General features: G+C 32.7%; 1 protein-coding gene across 3 annotated transcripts in view; it reads left to right on the top strand.

The window, feature by feature from the left end:
- Positions 1 to 19,862, top strand: part of LOC120425053 (protein argonaute-2) — a 104,136-nt gene that overhangs the window by 69,316 nt on the left and 14,958 nt on the right. For 2 of the 3 annotated variants that reach the window (XM_039589437.2, XM_039589429.2), the window contains exons 3-5: positions 11,203 to 11,277; positions 18,543 to 18,686; positions 19,216 to 19,828. In XM_039589437.2, coding sequence (XP_039445371.1) covers positions 11,203 to 11,277; positions 18,543 to 18,686; positions 19,216 to 19,828 — 832 coding nt within the window. The remainder of the gene's footprint in view (positions 1 to 11,202; positions 11,278 to 18,542; positions 18,687 to 19,215; positions 19,829 to 19,862) is intronic. The other variant, XM_039589444.2, reaches the window with a different exon arrangement.

Here is a 19,862-nt window from a genome sequence, read left to right as displayed (position 1 = left end):
ATGATTTCGAGTTCGGTGGTGTAGTGGTAAGCGTGGTTTCTTCTCACCCAGATAGCCTGGGTTTGATCCTAGTCGGCTCAGTTGCATTTTTCGAGACGAGATTTGTCTGATCACGCCTTCCGTCGGATGGGGAGTAAATGTAGGTCGCGGCCTAGGAATCTTTCAAAAAAAAAAGAATTCTAAGACCATGCTGTAAAGCGAACAATTTATTTATTTATTTGATATTTTTGAAATAATTTTGGAAGTCTGCATCATGGCCAGCCAGAAAAGGCACTTGTATAGGGGTAATTTTTCGTCAACTCACACGAAATCGGAAAAGTTGAATCGACCCCTCTTCGATTTGCGTGAAACTTTGATCTAAGGGATAATTTTTGTTCCTGATCACGAATAAGAGCTAAATTTTTCGATATCTCGTGGCGGAGGGACCCCTTAGGACAGCGATTCTCAATGGGGGTACCGGGCCTACTTGATTTACATGGCAGGGGGTACCGGCCTAGAAGAAGGTTGAGAATCGCTGCCTTAGGACAAAGTTTGTGAGTTGGCGGAGAATTATCTATAAGGAAATTTTGGATAAAGTAATTTCTTGATGATTTAAACATGGAAAAAATCTAATGAAAATAAGTGTGATGAGAATGTTTCACATAAAGAGGGTAAAAAAGCAAAATAAATGCGTTACGTAATAAAAGAACGCTCCCTAATGAACTGATAAACTAATGAACTAATTCAGTTTCTTTTTAGTTGATTTTTTAATTTCTAGTCTAGGATATCTTCTAATCTCCATACGGAGAAAAAAGAGTTCCCAAAATCGTGAACAAGCGTTCATGAAAATGGGAACCACGAACAAAGTGTTCAAATTTCACGGTACGTTTTTTAAAATCGTACCATGGGATTTGAACACTTTGTTCGAGGTTCCCATTTTCATGAACGCTTTTTCACGATTTTGGGAACTCTTTTTACTCCGTAGATCAGTAGTAAATGTTCGCATATCGATAAATATTTGAAATAAAATAAAAACTAACGTTGATTATTATGCAAGATCGCAATTCGGTAAACGGTTGCAATAAAACAAGCAAATACAAATAACTACACTCAAATTACGACGGTTTGACAACATTTTTTGTCACTTAAATTGACACTTTTTAGTTTGACACTCTTTTTAACTGAAAAAAGTATGGTTTGATAATAATGATGAGTTCCGTGTAAAAAGTGACAGTTCGTTACTTTTTAGTTTTGTTTGACTTAGTCCAACCAACGGGGTACAAACTAAAAAGTGTCAAACAAAATAGTGACCAACCACCGGAGGTATACTATCATGCTCGCTTGATACAACACAAATACTATCATACGCTGCGCAGCACAGCAGCGACAGCACGCTTGTTGATGCCACAAAGAGATTCATAGGGTAATTGTTATATAAGTGAACTATGTAGAGTTGATTTATTTTATTTCAACAAGAAGATATATTTACAAAATATTTGTTATTGTTGGGAGAGTAATTGTAAAATATTAGGCTAAAATTTGTATAGCAAAAAATCTCGAAATATATTGTTCAATATCTTGTATTATATGATTTCACACCAAGCATAATGTAAAATTATTTTTGTTTATTCCAGCAAAATTTAAAGCCCATTAAATGAAAAACAAACTCTTAGAAAATGAATGTTTGTTATATGAGAAACATAAGTAACATTACCCTATCGCTCTCGGCGTGGATCCTTGCTATATTGTTTGTGCTGCTGCGTGCATCAAAACACACACAACAATGTGTTTTGTTGCACAAACCAACGCGAACTTTGAACATACGCGCATGCTACAAAATGCTGGGTGATTTGAAAACATTGACTAATATTATTGTTTTAATACATCTAATCGTTATGCTAGGTTTCCAATCATGTAAAAAAATCGCCGTTCAGAGGGTAATGATCGAAAATGCTTGTTTCTTGAGGCTCACAGTGTTGTATGAGGTCCCCTATTATACCAAAAGTTTATGCTCCTCGATAAATTTGAAAGAAAATAATATTGTTTTGTTCATGTGGAGGTAAAATATATTTTCCTGTTTGGCAAAGATCCAAATTAGGGATGGCAAAATAATAATAAGAATTTGAATTTCAAGCCGCGATTTAAAAAATGTAAATCAATGAGATTTGTAAAATGCTCTGTAACTCTGTAATATCTAGGGATTAAAACTTTACTTAAAAAAATCTAAGAGACATGCAACATGCATTTTGCACTTTGCAATTTCACTTATATTCAAAATATGTTGAAATAAGCTAAAACCAAAAAATCAACACAGAAAAATGAATTTTGATTATTTCCATTTTGTTTTTGTTATTTTTTTTTATATTCACAGATTTCAGCTATAACAAATGTATTGTTCAGTTATTGGCTGAAACTTTTTTGGTGGATTCGGTATGCCCAAAGAAGCCATTTTGCATCATTAGTTTGCCCATATTATTTTCCATACAAATTTGGCAGCTGTTCATACAAAAATGATAGCTGAAAGTTCAAAAATCTGTATCTTTTGACGGAATTTTTTTAATCGATTTGGTGTCTTCGCAAAGTTTTAGGTATGGATAAGGACTACACTGAAAAAAATGATACACGGTAATTTTTTTTTTGCTGATTTTTAGTTTCACTTCTTGTTACTAAAATTTGGGTTGCAAAAAACACTATTTTAATTTTTTTTATTTTCTGATATGTTTTAGAGTACATCAAATGCCAACTTTTCAGAAAATTTCCAGATTGGGCAAAAAATCTTAGACCGAGTTACGAATTTTTGATTATTTGAACTTTTTTGATACGACCCCTTAGTTGTTGAGATGTTGCCATACAAAATTTAAAAACAGGAAAATTGATGTTTTCTAAGTCTCACTCTGTTTGAGTGACCCACCATTTTCTAATGTCGACATCTCAGCAACTAATACTCCGATTTTTAATGTTAAAATGTGAAACATTCGTGAAATTTTCCGACCTTTTCGAAAACTAAATTTTCATTTTTTTTCAAATCAAGACTAACATTTCAAAAGGGCGTAATATTGTATGTTTGGCCCTTTTAAAATAATAGTCTTGATTTGAAAAAAATTAAAACAATATTTTCGAAAAGGTCGGAAAATTTCACGAATGTTTCACATTTTAACATTGAAAATTGGAGCATTAGTTGCTGAGTTATAGACATTAGAAAATTGTGGGTTGTTTGGGTGAGACTTAGAAAACATCAATTTTCTTGTTTTTTAAATTTTTGTATGGCAATATCTCAGCAACTAAAGATCGTTTCAACAAAGTTCAAAAAAGCAAAATACTGAGAATTTTCTCAGCTTTTCGATTTTTTTTTTCAAGAGTGGGCAAACATGTGCACTAACTTAAAAAAAAATGATCTTCAAAAACGTTACATAAAAATTACTATAACTTGAAAACGGTGCACTTTATCAAAATTTCACTGGAGTACTTTTTGATTGCTAATTTGATTTTACATCAAAAAAGGGAGTTAAACATTTTTGCGACCAATATTTCGATATTTTTTTTAAATCAGTATTGATTCAAAAATCCATAACTCGGTCAAAGATTTTTTGCATAACCTGGAAATTTCTGAAAAGTTGGCATTTGGTGTCCCCTAAAACGTATTAGAAAATAAAAAAATAAAAAATAGTGTTTTTTTGCAAATCAAGTTTTAGTGACAAAAAGTGAAATTAAAAATCACCATAATTTTTTTTTACCGTGTATAATATTTTTTCAGTATAGTCCATATCCATACCTAAAACTTTTCCGAAGACACCAAATCGATCAAAAAATTCCCTCAAAAGATACAGATTTTTGAACTTTCAGCTATCATTTTTGTATGGACAGCTGCCAAATTTGTATGGAAAATAATATGGACAAACTAATGATGCAAAATGGCTTTTTTGGGCATACCGAAGGCACCAAAAAAGTTTCAGCCGGATTAAAAAATACAAAAAAAAAATCGAATGACCGTGTTCTCAGAGAATTGCTCAATAATTGTTCCTTTTCGAGCAGAAAAGTTAATTTTTTAGATAAGTAGTTGGTTTCATTTAAAAAAAAAAATTGTACAGGGGATTTTCAAAAAGGTGTTCAGATCATTTTCCCTCTTTTTAATGAATAACTTGAAAATTTTAAAAAGCGATGTTTCAAATATTTTTGGCTTAGACTCTTTAAATTTTGAAACAAATAAATAAATTTATATATTACTCTCTTGGTTTCGTGAGCAGCAAAGAATAATATTGTTAATAACTGTTAAAATCATTTAGTTAAAATAAGAAAACAAACTTCCAGTTGTTACTTGTATTGTTTTGCCCATACGCTTCAAAATCAGAAAAGTGTAAAACACTCACCAAATTTGTTTTTTTTAAGTCTCATTTCCCTCAAAGAGAGCTTAACATGCCAAATTTAATCCTATAAATATATACCTTCTCTCGAGAAGTTATCAATTGATCTCAGTTGAAAGGTTTCCAAATCACTCAATTTAAAATGATGTCTGGAAGATAGTCAAATACTCAACAATAGTTAAATGGAGTCAAAATGCAACCGACAGGATTCAAACCACACAGCACACAAAAAGAGGACTGCGCCTAAGCCCACACGGCTATTAGACTGTCGAAGAGTGGGGAGGAAGAACGTCAATATGAGCTTGGCATCTTGGTCAAGTAGGTAATATTGTATAAACTTTTAAATATTAATCGTTTATTTTTTTAAACCCCAAGCTTATAACACGCAGCTGAATAGCTACTATTGCTCTGTTTTTTGAAAAAATGCAAAACTTCATGGATTTTTTCAAATTGAAAACCAATTTATTTCAAAAAACACATAATTGTCCCATATGCATTTTCATGAATTTTGCGTTATTGATGCAGCTTGTTTAAAAATAAAAAAAAACTAAAATATGCAGTGTTCTAGAAAACCGGAGGAAATCCAGTTTTTTCGCGAAAACTTAACACGTAGCCTTTTGTGTGGGACAAAGTTGCCTTGCATTTTTCTCAGCTTGCTGTTTTTGAATAAGGGACATTTATGCGAAGGCTGCTCGTTTGCAAAAACTCACATGATTTTTTTAGATATACTTTTGCTATATTTCACGAGTTTCTCACCGTTCAAAAATGCATGAACGCAAAAATATGTATAAGAGTAGTTCTTTACGATTCCTCAGTTTTTTTATTTAGATGAAACTTTATCCATGCATCATTTGATTTTCCATACAAGTCTCCATACAGTTTTGGGAGCTGGTCATACAAAATGGGTATGTAAATGTATATCTTGAGAAGGAGTTTTTATCGATTTGTTGTCTTCGGGAAAGTTGTAGGTTATGATTATCACTAAAAGTAAAATTTCCAAAATACGTATTTTTTAATTTTCGATTTTTTTTATATGTTTTCGGGGACTTTAAAAGAGATCTTCTGAGCCATAGTGCGTGATGGTGCAAAAACAGCTTATGGAAAAAAAATAATTATAATTAATTAATTATTGAATTATCAAATTTGCAACCGAAAAGTACTTTTCAATTCTCAATGAATGTCTCATTGATGACTACTTTACCCTAAAGTACTTTTGGATTGCCAATTTGATTTTACTTTAAAAATGATTTTTAATAATTATTTTGTCCAGGTTTTCGATATTTAAAAAAAATATATCTTCAAAACCAGATTTTTGCACCATCACGCACTATGGCTTAGAAATTGTCTTTTTTAATCCCCTAAAACTTTTAAAAAATATTTAAAAAATACGTATTTTGGGAATTTTACTTTTCGTGATAAAAAAATTGACTAACAAAAAATCGATTTTTCTGAAAAGGCCTAATCATAACCTACAACTTTACCGAAGACACCAAATCGATCAGAAAATCCCTTCTCAAGATACAGAATTTCATACATTTAAATACCCTTTTGTATGACCAGCCCCCAAAATTGTATGGAGATTGGCATGAAAAACGAATGATGCAAAATTGCTTCTTTTGACATAGGGTTTCATCCAAATAAAAAAATACAAAGAAAAGTCGGGAACCGCTCATAAACTAAATTTTTAAACAAATAAAGACTTGCTTTTGTTAAAAATAAATGGAAAGGAAAAGCGAAAAAAATCCAAATTGTTTTTAACTACTTATGTTTGAAAATATTCTAACGCTGACAGAAATACATTTTAAAATTATTTTTGATAAATTTAATCGATGATGCAATTTTCCCAATTAGTCTTGTTTATTTTTTATCATTCGATGAAATCGTTAGGCTCCAAATTATTATTTCAAACGAATAAACTACATCAAAACGTCCATAGCGCGAAACAACATTTAGTAAAAAAGTCCCGCTGAAAAATTATGAATGCATTATAAAATATATAATTTTTCAATCAATAAATCAACTTCTTGTCTGAAAGTAGGTTTCTCAAAACATTCTGTTTTTCTTAATTTTATTATTTTTTTTTATTTTGAAAAATACATCAAAACAACTTTTACTCAAAAGATTTTGGATGTCGATTTTGTACAGAGGTATAATGTTTGGGGGGGGGGGAGGGGGGGGATGCTCGAAATTATCATCAATCCAACCAATAATAATATGAAATCAAATAGGTCTGAAGCAATTTTTTCAGAGTTTATTACGCTTTCCTTTAAAAATGTTTAAAAAAAAATATGGGCCAGCGAATTATTATTATTTTATTCTTTTATATTTTAAAATCGTGGCTTGAAATATTACTTTTTATTCTACTTCCCCTCTCCCCAGTCACGAAATATTTTAGTAAATCTGGTTCTACCAGAATCATGCTACAATCGTGGAACATTTATGCTTGAATGCTGTAAGAATTTCCAGCTCTGTGAGAACTATGCTAGAACTCTGCTAGAATTTCGTGACTGGGCCCCTTTGCGATCTTTACTTGTGTCGAGGGACATAAACTTCTATATAATATTTACATCAGCCTAATACACTTTTATAAAATTTCTTGATTTAGGCATCTTCATTTTGTCCCTAGACAACTCATCGATCAGACAATTTGTTCAGTAGATATATCCTCATTTCTTGGAAAATTTTATGAAAAAAATTGTTCAATAAATAGTTTATGTAAAGGTCATTTCCGTATACTAAAGACTTCAACTGGTTTTCTAAACATATTTAATGTTTTGAGAATCTTAAAAGTTATGAAATGCATGCATCATCCCGCATCCGTTTGCAACACAACAAGCAAGCACACTTCACTACCACCACGTTTCATGCCCGTTTGGCCCAGCACAACTACTATCATGCGCAGCAAAAACAAACGTGGTAGACGCCCCGCATAAAGGTAATAGAGTAATACTCAAACCGATGACTTCTTTTACAAAATATTGATTTGAGTTCTGAAGCTTTATTGAAATACAATATTGAACTTTTTTGTTTTATACGCACAGCAATAAAATCTAATAAAATTTGGGAAAGAATCGATGATGAAATGAGCAGATTTCAACGAAAAATGAAATATAAAATCGTAATCGATTGTACACAAATTTCATAAAACTAAAAAAAAACGAACAAAACTATTTAGTAAAATGAATAAGATGTTTGTAAAAGTTACCATTCATAAATTGGTTACAGTGAATACCCTATTTCTGTCTGCAAGGCTGCTTGCTTGCTTTGTTGTTGTTGTAACGCGCAACGTATGTATGCCACGCGCGTGTTGCACGCGTGTTGCATGATGTCGAATGGTTGGAAAATATTGAAAATATTTATTTAGAAAATTGCTTCTAATTACCATACTAAGAATCAAACCAAATGAAACTAAACGCCGTTCCAGAGAGAATTGACTTGCGAAGCTTGCTTGTACTTGATTTGGGCTCTCGGTATGGCATTGTGCCTCCACGCTTTACCAGAAGTTCGTCAAATCCACAAAATTTTATAAAATGTTAAGTTTTGGTAAAATATGAGAACACCATATTCAACTTATCAACCTCAATCCTGGCGGAAAATCTTCGTTAGACATCCCCCAAGAGAACCAACTATAAATTAGATTGATAGGTGTTGTAGTTTTCGAGAAATTATCATTTTAGTAAAAAAAAAATTTGGGAGCCATTTTCGGCTACCTTGCGTCCTTAAACCCTAGTGTGCTTGCAGTTAGAAGGCTACAAGATGGTACGCAGTTGGAGTCCCATTGCACTGAATCCAAGTAGGCTCAGTAGCCAACTGAATTGTACAGGTTTGACACTCTCGCCGGTTACCATGGAAACACAATCAGAGAGCCAGTAGTTGCTGTTAATTCTTCATAAGGCGTCGGCACTTTCTCTATGATGCAGGAGAAGCGAGAGGGGAAAGGGGAGGGGGAAGCACTGTGACCTCCAGTGACCGATTCCGGAAGGATCAACCCTGATGACGTCAGTTTGGCCTTTCAATTTCATGAATTTTGATATGCCACATGAAAGGACTTTTTCTATACTCAGTACACTTCTTCCGGGGCCACCGGTAACCGGTTCCGGAGTGGTCCGATCGGGTCAAAGAACACCGGCATGATAATAGATGACTAATGATTTTAATTTGACTAATGATTTTAGTTTGATAAGCAACAGGTCGACTTTTGAATATCACCATCATCGGAACCATTTGCGTGGTACCATGGAATCGGTTCCGGAGTGGCCACAGATACCCTGAACTGACCCAATGTAGTCAGTATACCTATGTACTACAAACAACGTTTCATAACATTGGCTCAAATGTCAATTGAATGACAAAAGCTTTAAAAAAACATGCTTGACGGATGTTCCGGGTTGCCGGAACCGGTGGCCACTTTGGACAAATTACCTCACCGGGAACTCATAGTCACAGTTAATGCCTGTAAAATGCAACTGGAAGTAACTCGCTAGATGTTACCGTTCGGAAGATACAGGCCCTCAAAGTTGGGGATTAACGCGTTAATCAACGCGTTAATTAACGACGTTAATTAACGTGCTCCGTTCACGTTAAAGTTAAGATCAACGTAGGCTCCGTTCGCGTTCACGTTAATTTTAACGATTAACGGACGCGTTAACGTTAATTAACGTTTAACAGCACTGGAAAAGACCTTTCCAATGCGTCCAAAAGATTGAAGATCTGACAACCCTATCGAGAGTTACGAGTTTATCTAGCAAAACAATGCAAAATAGCCTATGTGGGTTTGTGAACAAAGAATGTACCACTTCCATGCTAGATGTTAACATCCCCTAGTATGAGCAGAACACACTCCTTGTTAACAAACCCACCACGGCCCTTTTGAATTGTTTTGCTAGATAAGAAGTTTTATTTAGAGAACATTTGTAGGTTACCTATCCTTGAACATATATATTTTACAAAAGAAAAAATCATATGGGACCATCCATAAACCACGTGGACACTTAAGGGGGGGGGGGGGGGTTTATGGCGATTGTCCACGATCCATACAAAAAAGATTTTTTTTGTATGGACAATTGTCCACGAGGTGGGGGGGGAGGGTAACAGATTCCCAAAAAAGTGTCCACGTGGTTTATGGATGGTCCCATATGAGGAAGGCATCAATCACTTCACGGTGGATTAAGTAACTCTTTTTTTATAGAGAAAAATGGGTTTTGTCGTTTTACAAAAAAATCAATTGAATTAAAAAAAAGAGACCATTAAAAAAATATAAAATTTTACCTCATCTCAATTACGGACTTCAATTGGTACTGCATACTTGGCTATTTTCAAGTACGAGATGACTTGAAGTTGAGTTTATTGCTTTTTGGAATGAACACATTCACAATGAAAGGATAAAGCATTTTACGAAATCCTGAAACTATTTTATAACTCCATCAAGTATGTTATGAAACTGTGGCAATCAGGTCTTGTGCAGTTGCCGATTTTTTTTTGTGCGAGACAAAATTGATGGTTTCTTCCAGGATGATTTTTGTCTTTGTTGTGATAGGATTGCAGCAAATATTCGCAAAAAATATCATTCGGATTACTTGGACTATGGATAAATTTTGTTATGTTTGTCGCTTGTAATTTTTAATGGTTTCTATTTCAGAGGATTCTATTCCGCTGTTACAAAAAGGTTAAGTAAAGATTATGTAGTATATGAAACTAAATTGGGATAATTAACCTGGCATTCTGAACGACTAGTCCTAGACAATCGGGTGTCTTCGCTTTCATCAACACAGCATTTAATGTTGTTTCTCCTCGTCTATCTTTTAAAACATCAAAAGCTCAAACATTCTTCAGGGTGTGTAAGGGTGTATTCCACTATGGGAAACTTCGTTTGGAACCTAGACAAAAGGTATCGCAGAACGTCTTGGCCAGTTTGCAAACAATGTTTACCATAATGAAATACCACCTTTAATGATGTTTCAAACATGACAATCAATTTCAGCCCTCTAACCCGCTCTTTGTTTAGCCAACCCCCTCTGCCTCTCCAACAGAGTAACTTCGTTTTCCAAAAAGAACGTCGTCAACAACATGCGTTCGTGTCTGGGTCTGTTCGCCTTGACAGTCGCGTCGTCTCGCTTTGAAGAACTGACCCCTCTCTCCTTCTCCCCTAACAAATTTTCCCAACCCCACTTCCGTTCTGTCGCCACAATACTAGTGTGTGGCGCTTCTTGCACTAAACGACGACGACGATGAACATCAGAACCGACCTGGTGTGACGATATCTCGTTAACGTGTGTGCGACTTCTTTTATTTTTAGGTCATCGACTCTTTCTCTCTCTATCGCTCTCTCTCGCGGGCGCAGCGATTTGAGATGAATATTCATTTGAATATGTTTTCCTTTTGTGTCTGCATTTGTTTGCTGTGTTTTGTGTGTATTTTGCGCGCAGAAACGGGGAGATAATGGGTTTGTTTTGGTTTTTTTTTCTGGGGTGGGAAGCTGTTTATTCGCGGAACCTTTGAGATTTTCAAATTTGATAGCTACAATTGTTTGGTTCTTATTCTTATTTTCTGGTGTGGTTGCAATTGCATGGTATTGTTTGTTTTTAGACAATTTGCTATATTTTCATTTCTTAGATTGTTTTAGATGTGTGATTTTGCCCATTCTTTTCGATTGATCCCTTTTGATATCTTGGGAATGGAACCCGAAGTTTGAAAAACTGCTGTGATATTTTCTTCCTAAACACTCCTTGATAAATTGTGAAATACTGCTAAAAAATCTTCTTCGATCAAAAAGTCCCTTCGTGCCGTTGCCCACCAACTCAACCTGAAGAATCTTTTGTTATTGTTTTCTTCTTCTCTTTTTTCTTCTTTTTCTTTTTTATAGAAACGCCGTGGAATACTTCGCCGCCAAGGCCTCCAAGTCCGACTCAGTCGCAGACCAGCTTCGATACACTCTCACGTAAACTGACAATCCAAAGCTCTCTCTCTTTTTCCCTATTTGACAAAACGTAGCTCTTTTTCGAACGGTTGTAAACTTGAGAAGGTTAGGTCAAAAACAAAAGTAGAGTAAATTGATTTAAAACAAGATTTTAAATTTGCTAGGATTTTTCAGGATTTCTCATTGGTTTTTAAGGTTAGGAAGGTTGGAATTAAAAATTGATAGCAATTTCTTGAAAATTTAAGAAACAAGCAAGAGTCTATCACTTTTGAATTCCAACAGAAAGGTTTACAAAACCGTTCGAAAAAGCTAAATCAAAAAAACGAAATCATGCATAAAACCACAGAGTGCCTTATTAGCTCTTAAAGAAAAACAGTCAGGGATCACACAGTTCAGTTCGCGTACGCATTTGAGTTTGACATTTGTCTTTTTGCCGAGTTCTTTGCGACAACAATCACCTACACAAACACAGTTTCACACAAGCCATTGTTGTAGTCCTGTTGTGTTTTGCTCATTTCGCGCTCACCCTTACAAACACAAATCCGGTTGAGCTCGAGATTTTTTCCTCTCCCTCCTCTTTCATATCATGTGTTTTTTAGCTTAGGCTTGATCTTGTTTTGAAATAAAGTGCGAGTGTGGGTGTGAGTTTTCAATGATGAACAATAGAAGGAGAGAAAGAAGTGGTGCGAGATTGAGAGTGTCGTGAATTGTTTCTTTGTTAGCGTTTCATAGTGTGTGCGTGTGCGAGAGTGTGCTGTTCCTTTTCAGCAGCAAATCATTCACAGAGTTTTAAACGCTCACACTATCCGTTTGTCACTAATATTAACAGCCTCTTATTTGTCATTGTGTGCAACTACCGTGTTATTAAAGCACTTAGCAACTATAAAAAATCATTGCGGTAGTCTATTGTGTTGTCACTAATATTCATGTACATATTTCTTTGGTTTAGTATTCTTGTTTTTTTTTTGTCTATTTTTAAAAGGAATTATAAAACGCATTCCAACATTCCACTCATAATGAGAATTATTTGTTATTTTTGTTTGTTACTGTAACTAACTCCACTCACTGCTTAATCATTTATGTTTATTCTGTCTATATTTAAGGCTTCCTTATAAGTGTTGCGGTCAGCTATTTATTGTAAGATTCAGATAAGAAAAGGTTTAATAGTAATAGTTCCTGTGAGTATGAAAACTTAAAAGGAGGGTTATTCTCGACCAACTGCCCTAAAAATGACACGTCTTCAAACTACGCTCTGTTTAACAGGTTATGATTCTAGACTTTAGGACAGCTACTCCATAGTGCTGGAAGACCTCTTCTAGTGTGATGGCTAAGAAGAAGGTTATTCCTACCAGCTGTCCTAAAAATGACGTCTTTAAACTACGCTATGTCTAACAGCAGGATTGTTACGGACGGCGCGGATCGCGCGGATGGCGCGGATTTGCTGACTAATTTTGCTCAGGCGCGGATGGCAATTTTGATAAATAAATAGATATATAGATAGAATTACTTTCAAGTTATGAGGAAAAATATTATCAAGAATTACGAGAATTTTTTGTCCATTGAATGCAATTTCAATTTCTTATAAATAGATTTTTTTTTTCTGAAAATGTTTGTTTGTATTTTCTTAATACGAACCGTCGAAAAATTAAGATGCAGATTATGTAGAGATTATTTTTTAAATGTATGGTTGACAATTTTTAAATAAAATTATTACTACACTTAACTCATTTGTTAATATATCCGGCTTTGAATATGTAATTTCTTTTGAGATTTGAGTAATGATTTTTTTAACCTTATTTATTTTTATTTGATAGTGGATATATTCAATTTGCCTTTGAATTTTAGATGGGATTTCCCGTAGAAATATTTTTCTAAATTTCAACTTTCTTGGTCCATCATTCAAAATTCAAATTTCAAAAATTTCAAACTTTTTTTTATATTTAAATAGTTTTTTTAATCAAAATTTGTAAAATTCAGATTAGAAAAATTTCGAATTTCTAAAATCGTAATTTAAAAAATCTGAAATTCAAAACTCCAAAAAACTAAAAAATCAAAAATTCTAAATTTAAAGAAAAATTCAAAATTAAAAAAAATCTAAATTAGAAAAAATCTATATAAGAAAAAATCTAAATAAAAAATTTTAAATTCTTAAATTCTTAAATTCTTAAATACTTTAATTCTTAAATTCTTAAATTCTTAAATGCTTAAATTCTTAAATTCTTAAATTCTTAAATTCTTAAATTCTTAAATTCTTAAATTCTTAAATTCTTAAATTCTTAAATTCTTAAATTCTTAAATTCTTAAATTCTTAAATTCTTAAATTCTTAAATTCTTAAATTCTTAAATTCTTAAATTCTTAAATTCTTAAATTCTTAAATTCTTAAATTCTTAAATTCTTAAATTCTTAAATTCTTAAATTCTTAAATTCTTAAATTCTTAAATTCTTAAATTCTTAAATTCTTAAATTCTTAAATTCTTAAATTCTTAAATTCTTAAATTCTTAAATTCTTAAATTCTTAAATTCTTAAATTCTTAAATTCTTAAATTCTTAAATTCTTAAATTCTTAAATTCTTAAATTCTTAAATTCTTAAATTCTTAAATTCTTAAATTCTTAAATTCTTAAATTCTTAAATTCTTAAATTCTTAAATTCTTAAATTCTTAAATTCTTAAATTCTTAAATTCTTAAATTCTTAAATTCTTAAATTCTTAAATTCTTAAATTCTTAAATTCTTAAATTCTTAAATTCTTAAATTCTTAAATTCTTAAATTCTTAAATTCTTAAATTCTTAAATTCTTAAATTATTAAATTCTTAAATTCTTAAATTATTAAATTATTAAATTATTAAATTCTTAAATTCTTAAATTCTTAAATTCTTAAATTCTTAAATTCTTAAATTCTTAAATTCTTAAATTCTTAAATTCTTAAATTCTTAAATTCTTAAATACTTAAATTCTTAAATTCTTAAATTCTTAAATTCTTAAATTCTTAAATTCTTAAATTCTTAAATTCTTAAATTCTTAAATTCTTAAATTCTTAAATTCTTAAATTCTAGATTAAATTTTCAAAACAACCTATCCCTCATGGGTTTCCTATGCAGATAGGACCTTTTGAAAATTTAATCTAGAATTCTTAAATTCTTAAATTCTTAAATTCTTAAATTCTTAAATTCTTAAATGCTTAAATTCTTAAATTCTTAAATTCTGAAATTCTTAAATTCTTAAATTCTTAAATTCTTAAATTCTTAAATTCTTAAATTCTTAAATTCTTAAATTCTTAAATTCTTAAATTCTTAAATTCTTAAATTCTTAAATTCTTAAATTCTTAAATTCTTAAATTCTTAATTTCTTAAATTCTTAAATTCTTAAATACTTAAATTCTTAAATTCTTAAATTCTTAAATTCTTAAATTCTTAAATTCTTAAATTCTTAAATTCTTAAATTCTTAAATTCTTAAATTCTTAAATTCTTAAATTCTTAAATTCTTAAATTCTTAAATTCTTAAATTCTTAAATTCTTAAATTCTTAAATTCTTAAATTCTTAAATTCTTAAATTCTTGAATTCTTAATTTCTTAAATTCTTAAATTCTTAAATTCTTAAATTCTTAAATTCTTAAAATCTTAAATTCCTAAATTCTTAAATTCTTAAATTCTTAAATTCCTAAATTCCTAAATTCTTAAATTCTTAAATTCTTAAATTCTTAAATTCTTAAATTCTTAAATTCTTAAATTCTTAAATTCTTAAATTCTTAAATTCTTAAATTCTTAAATTCTTAAATTCTTAAATTCTTAAATTCTTAAATGATTAAATTCTTAAATTCTTAAATTCTTAAATTCTTAAATTCTTAAATTCTTAAATTCTTAAATTCTTAAATTCTTAAATTCTTAAATTCATAAATTCTTAATTTTTTAGAAGAAAATATTTCAAATATTGGAAATGCAATTTGTTTCGGAATTAAATTTTAGTGAGGAATTTGGAATACAATCTGTGTTCATAGATTTTGAATTTTTATAATTTCGAAATCTTAAATTTAATCATATTAAAATTTTAGATTTTGGTTTTTTTCTGAGTTTATATTTTTGAAGTTGACTTTCATTTATTAGATTTTTGAATTTTGTTTATATATGGTTTATAATTTTCTATTTTGTTTATATTGGTCAAAATTATTGTTAAGTACCCGGGCAGACGGTAATAACAAAATTCATGCCATTTCAATAACAAATACTGTTAAAATAACAGAAAGTGTTATGGAATCTTCTTGAAAAATCAATTTTTACATAAGGATTTAATAACAGTGTATGCTATCATAACAAAGTTTGTTATTGGTCTGATATTGGTTGAAAGCCAAAACAACTTGGGAATAACATTTTTTGTTATGGAAGAATACCGCCGTCTGTTATTGGGATGATCGGATTAGTTGTTAAAATTACAAAGATTTGTTCGAAGAATAATTAAAAATGTTATTAGTCTGTTATTACAATAACAATCCAATAACAAAAAAATCATAACGACGAATAACAAATTTTGTTATAAATAACATAAAATGTTATTGGCCTAGTATTTTCAAATATCAAAAAATGTTATTCCCAAGTTATTTCCGTCTGCTCGGGTACCCCTGATTTGCAACAAGATTTTTTTTGTGACACTTTTCTTGACGTCTCTTGGGGTTTTTTTTTAAAAGGATTTTTAGCTTTCATTCCTTCATTTTTTTTATCAAATACTTTCTGTATTAGTTTTTTTCTTTGGAAATAACATTTCTTGAATGTTGGTCGCGATGTTTTTTATATGGCGCGGATTTCGCGCAAATTGGGGTTTCGGTCGGCGCGGATTTGGCGCGGTTTTTTTTTTTCGACTTTCCCGTAACAACCCTGTTATGATTCCAGTCCCTAAATAAGCTTCTTCATAGTACATGGTATAGGAAGACCTCTGCGAGTGAAGAAGAGGGTTAATCTCGACAAGCTACTCTAAAACATCAGTTTTCAAACTATGCTCTGTCTAACAGGTTATAATCCCAGATCCTAAATCAGCTACTTCGAAGTGCATAGTACTGGAAGACCTATTTGAGAATAATAACAAAGAAGATGGTTATTCTCGGGCAGCTGCCCTAAAATGTCACTAGTTATCATGGGTGCGGGACATTTCGCCGAATGTCGTTTCGCCGACGGTCATTTCGCCGAAGGTCATTTCGCCGAATGTCGTTTCGCCGCATGGGACGTTTCGCCGAATGGGACGTTTCGCCGAATTGACAAATAATCGTAAAATAAATATATAAAATGGACACAAATTGTATTGAAATATTTATTTTGAAAAAGTATAATGTCCCTAAAAGGTGATTTTGCAATCTTTTTAAAAAATAATTGTTGTTTCTTAGTATGTTATTTTTAATATTCCTCTAATTGGTCGCAGTGGTCATAAGGCTCAACAAAAAATAAATGTTATTTTTATAAGTTTATGCATTATAACATGCATAAACAATCGCTTAAAAAATTATCTAGTTGAAAAAAATTGTGCGAGTTTTTGCATTCTTTCAAATATAAGCAGTTATTTAATTACAGCAAACAATTTTAAATCATTTCTGTGAGTTTTTGCATTAATTTCTGTTAGTTTTTTGCATTCTTGTTTTAATAAATCATTTGAATTATTTCTGTAAGTTTTTACGTTTTGTTAACCACGAGCAGTTCTTTTAATTTTCTGCTTATAATTTTGATAAATTTCTGTTAGTTTTTGCATTCTTTGTTTTTTAAGCATATTATTTGTATAATTTTTGTAAGTTTTTGTATTCTTTCCAACATGAGGAGTTCTTTTGATTTTCAGCATAACATTTTGGAAAAATGCCGGTAGTTTTTGCATTCTTTACTGAGCATATTTTTTTTTATAGAGTTTTTGCATTCTTTCAAACATGAGCAGTTCTTTTGATTTTTAGCATAACATTTTGGAATTTTTTTGTTAGTTTTTGCATTCTTTGTACACAGAAAAAAAAAGTTGAATTTTGGAATGTTGAAAATTTGGTAGGTTGAATATTACCTCTTTTTTTGAGTAATATTACATAAAAAATGTGTAAAAATGTGAACCTGATGAATATTCATCAAAAACTGATAAAAGTTCATCATTTTCAGAGGTAAAATTACTCATGTTTTTCGACACAAAATCTGTCACCATTTCCTGCTGAATATTACCATAATTTTTTTTCTGTGTATTTAAGCATATTTTTTTTAATTATTTCTGTGAGTTTTTGCATTCTTTCAAACATGAGCAGTTCTTTTAATTGGCTGCTTATAATTTAGATTATTTCTGTTTGTTTTTGCATTCTTTGTTTTTCCCGCAATTTTTTTGTATAATTTTTGGGAGTTTTTGCATTCTTTCAAACCTGAGCAGTTCTTTTGGTTTTCAGCACAACATTTTGCAAAATTGCTGTTAGTTTTTGCATTCTATATTTTTGGCATATTTTTCAATTATTTCGGTGAGTTTATGTATGTTTAGTTTTTAAAGCATATTATTTCTATAATTTTTGTTAGGTTTTGCAATCTTTCAAACATGAGCAGTTGTTTTGATTTTTAGCATAACATTTAGAAAAATTTCTGATAGTTTTTGCATTCTTCATTTTTTAAGCAAATTATTTGTATTATTTCTGTGAGTTTTTGCATTCTTTGAAACATGAGACGTTCTTTACTTTTTCAAATTATTATATTATTATCTTGCCACTCCTTCTCAAGTTTGCATTAGTGAATTACAAGATGGCACTGCAGCGAACAAATAGCATAAATTGTATAAAAAAGTTAATTTTTATTCAATTCGGCGAAACGTCCATTCGGCGAAATGACTTTCGGCGAAACGTACCATTCGGCGAAACGACATTCGGCAAAATGACCGTCGGCGAAACGACATTCGGCGAAACGTACCAGATCCAGTTATCATAGGCCGCGAGGTTAGCAGGGCCTTGAATGGTTATAACGTCACTACGTAATCCATGAAAAGAGCCCTATTGTTCTAAACCTGAGTCGATAACCTTATTGATAACAACAGGTACATTGATTGTATGGTTCCACTTCCAGACTTTTGTACCTATTGGTAAACGTCTGGGATCCTTAGCTTAAATTTCAACAATGGGCAACTAGAAGACCCAAATTGTAAAGGGTATCTTAGTCTTCGATTCCTAAAAATGTTAAAAGTTTAAAATTGCAATCATGAGCACTCGAAACTGTGGTATTTCCGTAGTAAACCTATCACCCGTTGCAACATTCCCAAAAAAATCAGACATCAACTCACTCAGAAACCCAACCTTCCAGTAGGACCGTCCGACATCACATCGACCGAGCATGCCGTCGATGCATTTCTCGGAACGACAACGGAGCTGACAGACCTGACGACACAGCTAGACGCGACGACCCAACGGCGCGACGCTATCCGCAAGGAACGCAAAGCCAAACGAGGTATGACGATGGTAATTGGTTATATGAGTCATACCACGTGGGTTGATTCTAATTGCAGGTTGACTCACTGCAACGCTTTTTTGTAAGCCTTGTTTTGAGTTTTTTTTTTGTTTCATTTTTAATTTTATGTTTTGCTCATTTCATGTAAATATAATGCTCGTTTCCAAGTACCAATTAGGATCGAAAGCTGTGCTAACATTGTACAATAGGTCGCGTCAGGAAAGCAGGAGTTGGCGAACTGATGAGGGAAAATCTGTAACCAAAAAAGATCAAGCGCAAGTTCTAGGAATAATGAAGTCATCACTAACCATAAGAAACTGATTTGCTCATCGACAGGGTGGAGAATTCTCCATGAATTGTGTTCTGAACCCATTGTAATCTCATTCGTTATTTGTTTCTTTTTCTTCGCCCAAATTTTCTGGTCCCCGTTAAAATTGTATCATTTGATAAAACCAAAATATTGTTGCTTCTGTTATGCTCGCAATAACAAAATCACAATACCCGATTGGCAATCGAAAACCCGAAACAGCTCCTCCAGCTGGTGCGACCGTCAACCCGACCCCGACGACCACTTCCGGCGCGCAGAATGTCGCGACCAGCGCCCTCGGGGTCGTCCCGGCGACGCCGCCAGCCCCGCCGGATCTGCCGGTGTTCACCTGCCCGCGGCGGCCAAATCTGGGCCGCGAGGGTCGTCCGATCGTGCTGCGTGCGAACCACTTCCAGATCACGATGCCCCGGGGCTTCGTGCACCACTACGACATCAACATCCAGCCGGACAAGTGCCCGCGCAAGGTCAACCGGGAGATCATCGAGACGATGGTGCACGCGTACAGCAAGATGTTCGGCGCCCTCAAGCCGGTCTTCGACGGGCGGAACAACCTGTACACGCGGGATCCGCTTCCGATCGGGAACGATCGCGTTGAGCTGGAGGTGACGCTGCCCGGAGAGGGGAAAGACCGGGTGTTCCGCGTGACCATCAAGTGGGTTGCGCAGGTTTCGCTGTTTAACTTGGAGGAAGCGTTGGAGGGACGTACTCGGCAGATTCCGTACGATGCGATCCTGGCGTTGGACGTGGTGATGCGCCACTTGCCCAGCATGACGTACACGCCGGTCGGACGGAGCTTCTTCAGCTCGCCGGATGGGTAAGGAGTTGGAGACTTTGAGTTGATCAGTACT

The sequence above is a fragment of the Culex pipiens genome, chromosome 2 (assembly GCF_016801865.2).
Source record: "Culex pipiens pallens isolate TS chromosome 2, TS_CPP_V2, whole genome shotgun sequence".
In the NCBI taxonomy this organism is placed as follows: domain Eukaryota; kingdom Metazoa; phylum Arthropoda; class Insecta; order Diptera; family Culicidae; genus Culex; species Culex pipiens.
Note: the sequence above shows the minus strand (reverse complement) of the source record. Positions and strands in the feature narration are given on the sequence as shown.